At 47.5% G+C, this 14830-nt stretch overlaps 1 protein-coding gene across 6 annotated transcripts in view; it reads right to left on the bottom strand.

The window, feature by feature from the left end:
• The window catches only part of LOC147110485 (cytochrome P450 2K1-like), a 108228-nt gene that overhangs the window by 72107 nt on the left and 21291 nt on the right, over positions 1–14830 (bottom strand). For all 6 annotated transcript variants that reach the window (XR_015079928.1, XM_086000495.1, XM_086000491.1 and 3 more), the window contains exons 4-6: positions 9386–9546; positions 4908–5081; positions 1009–1150 (exon numbers count right to left, since the gene is read on the bottom strand). Coding sequence is in view for 5 of the 6 variants with exons in the window: in XM_086000495.1 (XP_085856621.1) it covers positions 1009–1150; positions 4908–5081; positions 9386–9546 (477 nt within the window). In the remaining variant the exon portion in view is untranslated. The remainder of the gene's footprint in view (positions 1–1008; positions 1151–4907; positions 5082–9385; positions 9547–14830) is intronic.

Raw genomic sequence — 14830 nt, 5'->3', positions numbered from 1 at the left:
CTGAAGCTAGTACTCAGCTAATCAACGACCAATCTTTGGAAGTTGTTCCCAACTCTGATGTGGACAGTTGAGCCCAGGATGAAGAAAACAGGCAAATGCTAGAAAAGATAAGTTAGGTTAAATTAAATAGAGAGAGAAATTCAAATTAAACTTATAAAAATAGGACATGGAATAAGATGAGAGGATAGAGGAAAAGGGATAACAGAATGAATAGAATCAACCTGTCCAAAATGATTTATTATATTTACATATAACCATTTTTCATCTCAAGGATCTATTGTAGTACGAAAGTGCTTGCTGACATTTTGATAGTAGCATTACTGCACTATTAGTGTCTGTTTCAGTGTGACAGTACGTGAGCTAATAGTTGATGGGAGCTTTCATTTCTCCAGAACTGCTAGCAGCCTAAGAGTTATTTGAAAAATTCTAGAAATGTTGAACTTAAAATACAGTAATCAATTGTACTTTTTATATAGCATCTTTCACAACCTCAGAGGATCCCAACATCCTTCACAGCCAATTGAAGTGTAATCATTGTTGCAATGTAGAGGAACGTGGCAGCCAAATTGCACAAAGCAAGGTCCCACAAGCAGCAATGAGATAAATGTCCAGTTAATCTATTTTTTTTAGTGATGTTGGTTGAGGGATAAATATTGGCCACGACACCAGGAGGATTCCCTGCTTTTCTTGGAATAGTGTCATGGGATCTTTTACATCCACCGAGAGGGCAGAAGGGGCCTCGGTTTAACGTCTCATCCGAAAGATGGCACCTCTGACAGTGCAGCACTCCCTCAGTACTGCACTGGAGTGTCAGCCTAGATTATGGGCTCAAGTTTCATTAATTAGAACTATTAATTAAGTTGTCGTATGGGCCCATTCCTTAACGTAAATAATTATACTTCAACTGGCAGTTGTTTTACATTTTTGAAATGCAATGTATGAACTTTAACAATGTTATATCTTACTCAGGTAAATGCATTGATGAATAAATTAAAAAGAAACCCTTACTTTGAATCTCTGGGTACTTCATCATCAGGAGAATAGCCCAGCGCAGTGTGGAAGAGGAAGTATCTGTCCCAGCTGCAAACAAGTTTGTCACTGAAGTCACCAAGTTGTTGTCATGGAAATAGGAATCTGGGTTCTTTGATTCCTTGAAAAAAAAATGACACAATGTGAAATTAGTTTCATTTGGAAGCATTGGAGTCAGTCTTGTGTATGAGAAAACATGGATTGAGATAAGGTCATTAGGCTCATCTAGGCTATTCAGCAATTCATAATGGTAGATTGGTATAAACGTCCTTTCATAACCTTTGATTCAACCCTCATAACTTTTGACTCACACCTGCACAAATACTTACCTTGTTCAATTATTATTCAGCATTTAAAAATATCATTATGAGCATTTGATGCATGCAGTTGAAAGCAAATGGTAAATCACAGCACAGAAGGAGGGCGTTCGGCCCACGAGGGCTCTTTGAAAGAGCTATCCAATTAGTCCCACTCCACCGCTCTTTCCTCATTGCCCTGCAATTTTTTTCCCCTTCAAGTATTTATCCAATTCAAATCTTTTTTTAAATCATAGAATGGAATCATAGAATGATTACAGCACAGAAGGAGGCCATTCGGCCCGTTGAGCCCGTGCCGGCTCTCTGCAAGAGCACTTCAGCTAGTCCCACTCCCCCGCCCTTTTCCCATAGCCCTGCAATTTTTTTTCCTTCAGGTGCTTATCCAATTCCCTTTTGAAAGCCACAATTGAATCTGCCTCCACCACCCTTTCAGGCAGTGCATTCCAGATCCTAACCACCCGCTGCGTAAAAAAGTTTTTCCTCATGTCGCCTTTGGTTCTTCTGCCAATCATCTTAAATCTGCGTCCTCTGGTTCTCGACCCTTCCGCCAATGGGAACAGTTTCTCTCTATCTACTCTGTGCAGAACCCTCATGATTTTGAACACCTCTATCAAATCTCCTCTCAACCTTCTCTGCTCTAAGGAGAACAACCCCAGCTTCTCCAGTCTATCCATGTGACTGAAGTCCCTCATCCCTGGAACCATTCTTGTAAATCTTTTCTGCACCCTCTCTAAGGCCTTCACATCCTTCCGAAAGTGCGGTACCCAGAATTGAACACAATACTCCAATTGAGGCTGAACCAGTGTTTTATAAAGGTTCATCATAACTTCCTTGCTTTTGTACGCTATGGGCTGGATTTTGTCAATGGGGACATGATGGAGGCGGGACTCCCACTTTTTGGGCTGTAGTCCCGCCTCCATCGACTTGTGGCCAACTCATGCTATTTTCCCTTGATTGACCTCGTTAAGCCCGCCCAGCGGGCTCAGCAGGCTACTTAAGGGACACCTGGTTACTGGTGACGACAGTGATTGACATTTCATCTGTCAAGAGCTTTTGACAGATGAAAAATCAGCATTTGACAGCTCTGTGAAGCCAAACACTGACAATCTGTCTTCTAACTTGAGTCCTTCTACTCAGACTCAGTTAGAGAGCTCTCCAGACCAGAAAGCAGAGGCTGCAGCTTTTGACAGTTCAGCGGCCATTCTGCTTTCTGTGCCGGTGAGATGAGGGACTCCTGAGACCTGAAGGAAGGAAGCCTGCAGGAGAAAGTAAAGGTAAGTAAAACTTATTAAAACACTTTACACACACCTCACACACTTACCTCTGCACACATGCACCCATCACTCACCTGCACAATGGACATCTCGACCCTTCCAACCCCTGCAGACTGGCGGTCTGCCTCGCTAACTTGGCTTGGTTTGGAGCCGTCGGGAAGCCCACACTTCAGGGCTAAAAATAGGGATTAGGCAAAAAACTGCCTGTGAATTGGCACTAATCCCCTTCCCGCCTCGGGGAGGCGGCTCCCAGCACAGGTCGGATACCTGCTTCCTGGGACATTGGCACGGAGGCAGGTTGGGGGCGGGATGGGTTCGTGCCCCCCGATTCTGCAATTTTCCCACCACTCCTGCCTCCAAACCCGCCTCCACGGGGCTTGGAAATTCGAGCCCTCTGCCTCTATTTATGAAGCCCAGGACCCCGTATGCTTTTTTAACTCCAATTCCAATTCCAATTCAAATGCTTTATTGGCATGAAAGTTTACAGAGAACCATATTGCTGCTGTCTCAACCTGCCCTGCCACCTTCAATGATTTGTGCACATATACCCCCAGGTCTCTCTGTTCATGCACTCCCTTTAGAATTATACCCTTTAGTTTATACTGCCTCTCCGTGTTCTTCCGGCCAAAATGTATCACTTTGCACTTTTCTGCGTTAAATTTCATCTGCCACATGTCCGCCCATTCCAATAGCCTGTCTGTGTCCTCTTGAAGTCTATCACTATCCTCCTCACTGTTCACTATACTTCCAAGTTTTGTGTCATCTACAAACTTTGAAATTGTGCCCTGTACACCCAAGTCTAAGTTATTAATTTATATCAAGAAAAGCAGTGGTCCTAGTACCGACCCCTGGGGAACACCAGTGTGTACCTTCGTCCAGTCTGATAAACAACTGTTTACCACTACTCTCTGTTTCCTCTCACTTAGCCAATTTTGTATCCATGCTGCCACTGTCCCTTTTATTCCATGGGCTTCAATTTTGCTGGCAAGCCTATTAAGTGGCACTTTATCAAAAGCCTTTTGGAAGTCCATATACACCACATCAACTGCATTGCCCTCATCAAACCTCTCTGTTACCTCATCAAAAAACTTCAAGATAAAAATCTTGTATGTTAGCAAAGCTTAACTAATGCTTAGTATGTAAATCTGCATTGGTGGATTGAGTGGAGTAGGATCATTTCCACTGCTGGTTCTCAATAAGGCAATGGGTCATTTTTATGTTGTGTCCAATATCTGCAAACTAATCTTTTTAAATTAATATAATAGCCAGAACAGAATGGATGTGGTGGGCCAGAAACATCAGCAGCAAATCTAGGCATCATTTATTTTGGATTGCTTTCAAATTGGTTCATGTACAAAGCCTGACCAAATCTTGTGGTGGTTTACTTTAGGCCAGGACCAATGTGGAAGGCAGATTTCAGTAAATTTACTCATCAGTTGGACAGGACTTAGGCTGATAAGGCTCTGCAAAAGTCATTGAGGCACTAGAATTGCTCAATTTTCATGATTGGAATTCCAGCAGCTGAATTGGAGAAAAGGCTGGTGTTCTGCCTCAGATATCTTTAGTGTGAAATTCGACTTGGACCGGGACGCAAAGTGGGGGGTTCGCATCTGCCGCCCGTTCTACATTCCATCCGATATCCAGTTTCGTTGAAAGAAAAGAAAGACATGCACCTTTCATGACCTTTGGACATCACAAAGTGCTTTACAGCTAATTAAGTACTTTTTGAATTGTAGTCACTGTTGTAATGCAGAAATCGCAGTAGCCAATTTGCACACAGCAAGGTCCCACAAACAGCAATGCGATAATGACAAGATCATTTGTTTTTTAGGTGTTGAATGAGGGATAAATATTGTCCAGGACACCAGGGAGAGCTTCCCTGCTCTTTGTCATGGAATCTTTTACATCCACCTGAGAAGACAGACTTTGTTTAGTGTCTCATCCGACTTCAATGGAACTGAATATCATGAATGGAACTGAATATCATGTGACTTCAGTGGAACTGAGTATAACTAGCGGCAGATGAGACACCGCCCATTTTGCATCTCCACCCAAGTCGAATTTCACCCCCTCCTTGACTTGTTTTAATACAGATAATCTGTCTAGTGAGCAGAGTTTGGAACTTTTTGCAGCGTCGAACTGGACTATCCAGCAGTCGTTGGACAATTCCATATGCCTAGTCTAATGGTGTTGTTTGGTTACAGTAAGAAAATGCCCATTGTTGAGCAGCACATACAGCTTATACTGAGGATACATTAAAAAAAACAATCAAAAGCATTAAATGTACCTCTTGCCGTTTTACCAAGAAAGCATCGATTAAGCTCCCTATATCATTCTCATTCAGAGTTTTCTGATGTTCTTTGTAGAAATTCAGGATTAGCTGAACCATCTGTGTTCTATTTTCAAAGATCTTCTTGTGAGTGCCAGGCAGAAACCCAAGGAAAGGAAAAGCATTGTACATCTGAGGAATATAGAGCATGTTCAGTTCCTCAGAGATGATCAAACAGAAAATGAACAGCCAAGACATTTTTTTTCAAACCTCGTGAGTTTTTCCTAATAATTGATCTTAAACTAACCCTTAAACAAAAGCAAAATACTACGGATGCTGGAAATCTGATGTAAAAACAGAGAATGCTGGAAACGCTCAGCTGGTCAGCAACATCTGTGGAGAGGGGAAGGTAGGGTTAACGTTTCAGGTCAATGACTTTTCATCAGAACTGGAAGTTAGAGATTTTCCCTGGCTCTGGAGATAGAGAAGTGGGGTAACAGGGCTAGGGTAGGAGGTGACTGGGGAGAGGTTTGGCTTAGTGGTTGAGGGAAAGGGGGGAAGCAGCTGAACAGATGGTCTCTATCTTGGTGATGAAGAAATCCATGAGCTCCTCACACTTGTTGGTAGAAATGGGGGTGGGAGGGGGGGTGGGGAGGAGTTGGTGGTCAGGGAGGAAGGGTTTAAAGAGCCAGCTGTTAGTAGAAAATAGGAGGCCCACTAAAACGTGACGTTGTAGGAATGGAGGTTCCTATCAAAAAGACTGAGTTCGACTCAGGTAATTAAAATAATGAACTTTAATGAAATCAAACGAGATTAAACTGGAAACTGTTAGGACACATCAATAACAGGTCTACTCTCCTTGAGGGCTCCACGAGGACTGATCACCTGATCAGGAGAGTGACGTCATGACGTCATCACGTTCTTCCCGCCATTGGGGCATCACGTGACTAACGGCATGACGTCATCACGTGCTGTAAAGGTAACTAGGCATTGTACAGTCAAACAGTGTAATTAAAGGTACAGGCACAGACAGTAACTACATTGCTGTTAAAGGAAATATGTACAACCGCTCTTGAGTCCTTTGGTGGCTTCGCCACATGCGCCCCCCCAGAATTGTCTTTAACAGAAAAGGTGAGGCAAGGAGGAGGCCTGATTAGCCTGTCCGATCGACTTTGATACCCTGGTAGAGGAAGTTGACGACCGGTGGACGCGTTGGCAGTCGGTGGCGGCTGAGCAGGTGCGGCGAGCGCTGTCGGGTTGTCAGGCTGCTTTGGTTCATCATGTGCGGCGGCAACGGGCGGTCGGCCACGTTTGGGTGGTTGAGCGACTACAACAGGGTGGTCCAGGTCCAGGTGAGCCGGCTTCAAGCGGTCCACCGAGATGTGATCCGGTTTCCCTCCGACGTCGACCAAAAAGGATTTGTCACCCGGTTCGATGACGCGGAAAGGGCCAGTGTAAGGAGGCTTGAGCGGATCCCGGTGCGCGTCGTGTTGGATGAAGACATACTCCGCATTCTTCAGTCCCGGTGGCACGTAGGAGGTCTGCAAACCGTGATTGGACGTAGGTATCGGGGCAAAGCATCTGGCCGCTTCTTGGTGGCGAACGAGTTGCCGGGGGCGGACCATGGCTCTGTGGGAGAAGGGAGGAAATCTCCTGGTACATGGAGCGGCTGGCCATAGACGAGTTCAGCCGAAGATGATTGTAGATCGTCTTTGGGCGCCGTATGGAGACCCAACAGGACCCATGGGAGTCTGTCCACCCATCCTGCGCCTTGAAGACTGGCCCGAAGAGAGGCTTTAAGTGACCTGTGGAATCGCTCGTAAAGGCCGTTTGCCTGTGGATGATAGGCGGTGGTGCGATGAAGCTTGGTACCGAGCCCCTGCGCCACAGTGCTCCAAAGATCCGAGGAAAATTGTGGCCCGCAGTCAGAGGAGATGTCCGCCGGTACCCCGAAATGGGTGACCCAACAGGAGATGAAAGCTCTAGCGATGTCTACTGACGTGGTGGAAGCCAAAGGAATTGCCTCTGGCCACCTAGTGGTGCGGTCCACTATGGTAAGGAGATGAGTATAACCCTGAGAAGGCAGAAGCGGCCCCACGAGGTCCACATGCACGTGGTCGAAACGACACTCCGGAACAGTGAACACAGCCACTGGAGCCTTGACATGACGCTGGACTTTGGCCTTCTGGCATACGACGCAGGTATTAGCCCAGTCATGGACATCGATGTGCATACCTTTCCAGACGAACTTGGCTGACATAAGGCGTTGCGAAGCCTTCATCCCTGGGTGCGACAACCCGTGTATGGCATCAAAAACCCTCCGGCGCCATGCGACTGGCACTATGGGATGAGGAACTCCCATGGAAACATCGCAAAGGAGCGTGGCACCTGCGGCCTGGAAGACGACGTTGGTCGCTTGGAAGCTAGAGGGAACGGTTCGATATGATTGGACCTCCGAATCCGAAACCTGATCTGCCGCCATGAGGGCGTAGTCGATCCCCAGGTGCACCGCGTGGACCGTCGCACGGGAGAGGCAATCTGCCACCAGGTTGTCCTTACCAGACACATGTTGAATGTCCGTGGTAAATTTGGAAATGAACGTCAAGTGACATTGTTGACGAGCGGACCACGGTTCGGTGGTCTTGGCCATGGCGAACGTAAGGGGTTTGTGGTCGACAAAAGCCGTGAAGGGGCGCCCCTCCAATAAAAACCGGAAATGGCGAATGGCGAGGAAAAGGGCCGGTAGTTCCCTATCGAAGGTGCTGTACTTTCTTTCATTTGTTCGCAATTGACGGCTGAAAAACGCCAGCGGTTGCCACGTGCCGTTGACCCACTGTTCTTGCACCGCACCGATGGCGTAGTCTGACGCGTCAGTGGTAAGGGCAATAGTAGCACCTGGAAGTGGGTGCGCCAGCATGGTTGCGTTGGCCAAAGCGTTCTTGGTGTCGCCGAATGCCTGGATCATTTCAGCTGTCCAGCTGATTGGGTCTTTACCGGACTTATCCTTGAGGGCCCCGAACAAAGGTTGCATGAGTTGAGCCGCCTTGGGGGTGAAACGGTGGTAGAAGTTGACCATCCCCAGGAACTCCTGCAAGGCCTTGACTGTCGACAGCCGCGAGAAAGAAGTAACCACCTCAACCTTCGTCGCCAAAGGGACAGCACCGTCCGATGTTATGCGATGTCCCAGGAAGTTGATTTGTTGCATGCCGAACTGGCATTTGGCCGGGTTGATGGTTAAACCGTGTTGGCTGAGGCGCGTAAAGAGGGAACGCAAATGGGAGATGTGTTCCTCCTTGCTGACACTAGCGATGAGTATGTCGTGAAGGTAGACGAAAAGGAAATGCAGGTCTCGAAGAACGGAGTCCATTAAACACTGGAACGCCTGTGCTGCGTTCTTTAAGCCAAACGGCATCCGCAGGAACTCAAAGAGGCCAAAAGGGGTGATGACTGCGGTTTTCGGGACATCTTGTGGGTGCACTGGAACCTGGTGATATCCATGGACGAGGTCGACTTTAGAGAAGATAGTATTTCCCGCCAAGTGGGCCGAGAAGTCCTGGATATGCGGGATCGGGTACCGATCCGGAGTGGTGGCGTCGTTGAGGTGTCGGTAGTCACCGCATGGCCGCCAGCCACCGCCTGGTTTTGGCACGATGTGGAGAGGCGAAGACCAGGGACTGTTCGATCGCCTAATGATGCTGAGCTGCTAGGACACATCAATAACAGGTCTACTCTCCTTGAGGGTTCCATGAGGACTGATCCCCTGATCAGGAGAGTGACGTCATGATGTCATCACGTTCTTCCTGCCATTGGGGCATCACGTGACTAACGGTATGACGTCATCATGTGCTGTAAAGGTAACTAGGCATTGTACAGTCAAACAGTGTAATTAAAGGTACAGGCACAGACAGTAACTACATTGCTGTTAAAGGAATTATGTATAACCGCTCTGAGTCCTTTGGTGGCTCCGCCACAACGTGATCAACCCTGATCTGGCGATGGATGGCTAATCCAGTTGCATGCTAGGTATTGCACATCAGGCAACACAAATTTGCGCCCTTTGAACTGTATAGATTGAAGAGGGGGCTGTGCCAGGGTAACAACAGGAATGGTGGACGTCAAAGGTTTTGCTGAGCACCAAGGCATCAATGGTTGAGGTGAGGGAATGGTTGAACAAATGAACAGCTGCAGACGTATCGTGGTGAATGGCGGCCCAAAGTTCGGCAGTATGGAATTTAAATATGCTGTGGTAAGTGTCTTGGGGCGTTAGATTAATAAGTAAGATTATACCAATTTAGTATAATAGTAATAAAGCTTTTGACATTGGAGTTTTATTAATGTAACAGTATTTATTTTTAACTTATGAACTGGAAATGTTTAAACAATGGCTGGCCCAGAAAGTCTGACGTCTATTGGACCTAACAACAGTATAATGGTTAACTTGCCATTCAAAATATCAAAACACAAATCTAAATTCTATTATAACATTGAACGTATACCTGGACTCTAGAAGTTCCAAGTAGACTAAAATTTTCACGTATCAGCTTTGTTATAGTAAGAAATATTTTGTCCTCGTAGTCAAACCGTTCTCCAAAAACTATAGAGCAGATAATGTTGGCCATGGCAGAGGTGACAGGCAATGTTGTATCAAAGGGCTGGTCTGCCGACAAAAACATATCAACATACAATTTAATGTTAGTCTGCAAACAAAATGGAGATACACTTTGTTCAGCCAGTGGCTCAGTGGGTAGCACACTCACCTCTGAGACAGAAGGTTATGGGTTCAAATCCTCACTCCAGGGACTTGAGCACATAAATCTAGGCTGACACTCCAGTGCAGTACTGAGGGAATGCTGCACTGTCGGAGGTGCTGTCTTTCAGATGAGACGTTAAACCGAGGCCCTATCTGCTGTCACAGGTGGATGTAAAAGATCCCATGGCACTATTTCGAAGAAAAGTAGGGGAGCTATCCCCGGTGTCCTGGCCAATACTTCTTCCTCAACCAACATAACTGATGTGCCTTCAATAACCACAAAACTAGAAGTTATAGACTTTAACAAGTTGGCTTTTAATCACTAAGATCAGAGCTAACATCTCAACACATTGACTGGCTCGCAGGAATGAGTCATACAGGTTAGTCAGGAAAGAGGAAGTGAAACTATACACCGTGTGGGGGAGGGTAATATACATGAGTGCAAAACGAATACAGGCAAGAACGAATACAGGCAAGAACAAACAGATTTCATTACATTCACCCCTTCTTTAGATTTAGTCCATCGGGGTGATGTTTCTTAAAAGTTGGTATAAGTGAGTCTGTCAGGAGGTTTTGTGGTTCTCAGTGATCGGCGCAAAGCCGGTTGGGGTGCCTCTAGGGGAGTGGATTCTGGTTCCTCCGCTGTCCGGGCCTCCGCAGTGTCTTCCAGGTTATCTGCAGTGTCCTCCAGGTTAAAGTTGGGTATTGATACCTCTGGGCATCCTGTCTCTTTGTGTAGGTCTTCCTCGGGTAGTCTCTCATCGTTCTCTCCGCTCCCCGAGGGAGCGAGGTCTTTTATGGAAACAGTGTCCTCTCGCCCGTCAGAGTATTCGATATAGGCGTACTGAGGGTTTGCATGGAGGAGCTGTACCTTTTTCACAAGGGGGTCCGTTTTATGGCCTCTCACGTGCTTCCGCAATAGTACTGTCCCCGGGGACGTCAGCCACGCGGGTAGAGATATGCCCGAGGTCGATTTCTGGGGAAAACGAACATCTTTTCGTGAGGGGTAGCGTTAGTGGCTGTACATAACAGAAACCTTATGGAGTGGAGCACGTCTGGGAGGACTTCCTGCCAGCGGGAGGTCGGAAGGCCTTTTTGACTTTAAGGCTAACGTGACAGCCTTCCAAACAGTAGCATTCTCCCTTTCCACTTGCCCATTACCCCGGGGGTTGTAGCCAGTGGTTCTGCTAGTGGCTATCCCCTTTGAGAGCAAGAACTGGCGCAGTTCGTCACTCATAAATGACGTCCCCCTATCGCTGTGTATGTAGTTCGGCATGCCAAACATGCAGAATAGATTACCGAGACACTTGATGACCGTGGCACTGGTCATGTCTGGGCAGGGAATGGCGAAGGGGAAGCGGAAATATTCATCGATGATATTGAGGAAGTATACGTTATGGTCGGCAGAGGGAAGGGGTCCCTTGAAGTCCAGACTTAGGCGCTCGAATGGCCGTGTGGCTTTGATAAGGTGTGCACGGTCAGGCCTGCAGAAACGAGGCTTGCATTCCGCACAGATGCGGCAGGCTCTGGTCATTGCCCTGACCTCCTCGATGGAGTGGGGCAGATTGCGGGACTTTATAAAATGGTATAGTCGGGTGACCCCTGGGTGACAGAGGTCGTTGTGGAGACCCTGTAATTTGTCCGTATGAATGCTGGCACACATTCCCCGCAATAGGGCGTCTGGGGGTTCATTAAGGGCTCCCGGCCTGTACATAATATCATAGTCGAACGTGGATAGTTCGATCCTCCACCTGAGTATTTTGTCATTCTTGATTTTCCCCCTTTGTTTGTTATTAAACATGAAAGCCACCGACCGCTGGTCGGTGAGCAGGGTGAAACGTTTGCCGGCTAGGTAGTGTCTCCAGTGCCGCACTGCCTCCACTATAGCCTGTGCCTCCTTCTCGACAGAAGAGTGCCTGATTTCAGGTCCCTGAAGGGTTCGGGAGAAGAAGGCCACAGGTCTCCCAGCCTGATTGAGGGTCGCAGCTAAAGCAAAGTCTGACGCATCGCTTTTGACTTGAAAGGGAATGCTTTCGTCCACTGCACACAGTGCAGCCCTTTCAATGTCCTGTTTGATACTGGTGAAAGCCTCCCGAGCTTCAGCTGATAGTGGGAAGGACGTCGATTTAATGAGGGGTCGGGCCTTATCAGAGTAATTCGGCACCCATTGGGCATAATATGAAAAAAATCCCAGGCACCTTTTTAAAGCTTTGGGATTGTGTGGCAGGGGCAGTTCCTTTAGGGGGCGTAATCGGTCAGGGTCCGGTCCAATTACCCCATCTTCCACCACACAGCCGAGGATACAGAGACGGGTTGTGTTGAAGACACATTTGTCTTCGTTGTAGGTTAGATTCAGCTTTAGGGCAGTTTTTAAAAATCTCGCAAGATTTAGATCGTGGTCTTGCTGGTTGTGCCTGCAGATAGTGACATTGTCCAGATAGGGGTAGGTAGCTTGTAGTTTATTCTCGTCAACCATGCGGTCCATCTCACGTTGGAAGACCGAAACCCCATTTGTTACCCCGAAGGGCACTCTGAGAAAATGGTAGAGGCGTCCGTTCGCCTCAAAGGCGGTGTATGGGCGGTCCTCCGTTCTAATGGGGAGCTGGTGATACGCGGATTTGAGGTCGATAGTCGAGAAGACTCGGTATTGCGCGATCTGGTTGACCATTTCTGATATGCGGGGTAAAGGGTAGGCGTCCAGTTGGGTATAAATATTAACAGTCTGGCTGTAGTCAATTACCATCCGTTTCTTTTCGCTATTTTTAACTATGACTACTTGGGAACGCCACGGACTGGTACTGCATTCAATAATGCCTTCCCGCAGGAGTCTGTCCACTTCCGCCTTGATAAAGTGTCTGTCTTCCAGACTGTACCGTCTACTTTTGGTCGCTATGGGCCTACAGTTCGGAGCGAGATTAGCGAATAAAGAGGGCGGGCTGATTTTTAAGGTTGATAGGCCACAGACTGTGAGTGGCGGCTGGGACCCGCCATATGCTAGTGTGACACTTTCGTGGTGGCACTGGAAGTCCAGGCCCAAGATTACATTAACACAGAGTTCTGGCATCACGAGGAGTTTAAAATCCTTGTAGTCCGTGCCTTTTACAGTCAGTGTTACCACACAGTAGCCCAAAATGTCCGAAGTGTGGGGCTTAGCAGCCATAGCAATTCTGCTCCGTGTAGGGGTTACTGTTAATGAGTGCCGCCGTACCAGGCTAGGGTGGATAAAACTCTCGGTACTCCCACAGTCAATTAAACATTTCGTTAAATTCCCGTTTACCTGTATGTCCATCGTGGATTTTGTCAACGGGTGTGGCCTGGATTGATCCACCGTGATCGAAGCCACTGTTGGGCCCTGGGCGGCCGTTGAGTCGGGAAAAGATGGCGGATCCCAAGATGGCGGCCCGCACGGCACGCACGAGGCGGTGACGGAGTTGGAAATCGGATTCCCCCGGCAGACTTTGCTAAAATGCCCCTTTTCCTTACATTTGAAGCATGTAGCGTCCTTCGCTGGGCATCATTGTCTGGGGTGCTTGGCCTGGCCGCAGAAGTAGCATTTCGGGCCTCGAGACATTGCCGCTGTAGTAGGACTCCTGGGTGAACTTCTGTGTGGGGACTCCGGCGGTGTAGAGCTGGTCTGAGACCTGGATGGGGAAGATGGCTGATTCCAAGATGGCGGCCCGCTCGGCGCGCACGAGGCGGTGAGGGCCGCATGGCCGGAAGAATAAGAGTCAGAGTTTTTCTGGGCCACGTCCAGTGATCGCGCAGTGGCCACTGCCTTTTTTAAGTCCAGGACCTCCTTCTCCAGCAGTCTCTGCCGGATATAATTCGATTTGAGGCCCATGATGAAGGAATCGTGGACCAATTCGTCAGAGTATTCGTTGGCCGTCACGGCCTTGCAGTTACAGTCCCGGACCAAGTCCTTTAGGCCCTGTAAGAAATCGTCCATTGATTCCTCAGGTCACTGCCTGCGTGTAGCCAGCAGATGTCTGGCGTACACTTCGTTTACTGGCCTCTGGTATTGGGCCTTCAGGATAGTGATGGCCTCCGTGTAAGAGGTGGCGTCCCGGATGAACAAATAAATCCGATGATTAACGCGAGTAGTCAGTAGACTCAGTTTATCTACCTCGCTAGCGGATGAGACCCTCGCGAAGAGTTCAAAGCATTTGAGCCAGTGTCCAAATTGATTTGATGCTTCAGCAGAATGTGGATCCAAGTCCAGACGCTCTGGTTTTAGGAGTTGATCCATCCTAGTATTCTTTAGTGATTAAAATTGATGGGCCTTCAATAACCACAAAACTAGAAGTTATAGACTTTAACAAGTTGGCTTTTAATCACTAAGGTCAGAGCTAACATCTCAACACACTGACTGGCTCGCAGGAATGAGTCATACAGGTTAGTCAGGAAAGAGGAAGTGAAACTATACACCGTGTGGGGGAGGGTAATATACATGAGTGCAAAGCGAATACAGGCAAGAACGAATACAGGCAAGAACAAACAGATTTCATTACAATAACCAAAACAGATTATCAGGTCATTATCACATTGCTGTTAGTGGGAGCTTGCTGTGCACAAATTGGCTGCCGCGTTTCCCAGATTACAACAGTGACTCCACTTCAAAAGTACTTCATTGGCTGTAAAGGTTTTTGAGACGTCCGGTTGTCGTGAAAGGCGCTATATATATGCAAGTCTTTCTTTCCTCTTTTAATTCCTTCAAATATTTTAAGTTGTCACATCTTCAGTTCCTCTGATGACCCAGTTCCTGTTTCTAAGTCACACAGACCTGGAAGGTCCCATGTTCTGGTCTGTAATGATCTTTTCCAGAACAGGGGAAAAAAAGAAAAGGAAGAACTTGCCTTTTTATCGTGCCTTTCACAACCTCAGGATGTCGCAAGGAGCTTTACAGTCAATGAAGTAGTTTTTGAAGTGTAGTCACTGTTGCAATGTAGGAAATGCAGCAGCCAAATTGCGCACAGCAAGCTCCCACAAACAGCAATGTGATAATGACCAGATAATCTGTTTTAGTGATGTTGGTTGAGGGATAAATATTGGCCAGGACACCGGGGAGAACTCCCCCTGCTTTTCTGCGATATACTGCGATGGGCGATACAATTGGCTGCAGCAACCCTAGGTAAGGGAGAGGAAAATCAGCCTGGGTTCCTGCTCCTGATCACCTTAGAGTGGTTGCTGCTGG

Source organism: Somniosus microcephalus, chromosome 11, assembly GCF_052327205.1.
Source record: "Somniosus microcephalus isolate GS21.2 chromosome 11, FLI_Smic_1.0, whole genome shotgun sequence".
In the NCBI taxonomy this organism is placed as follows: domain Eukaryota; kingdom Metazoa; phylum Chordata; class Chondrichthyes; order Squaliformes; family Somniosidae; genus Somniosus; species Somniosus microcephalus.
Note: the sequence above shows the minus strand (reverse complement) of the source record. Positions and strands in the feature narration are given on the sequence as shown.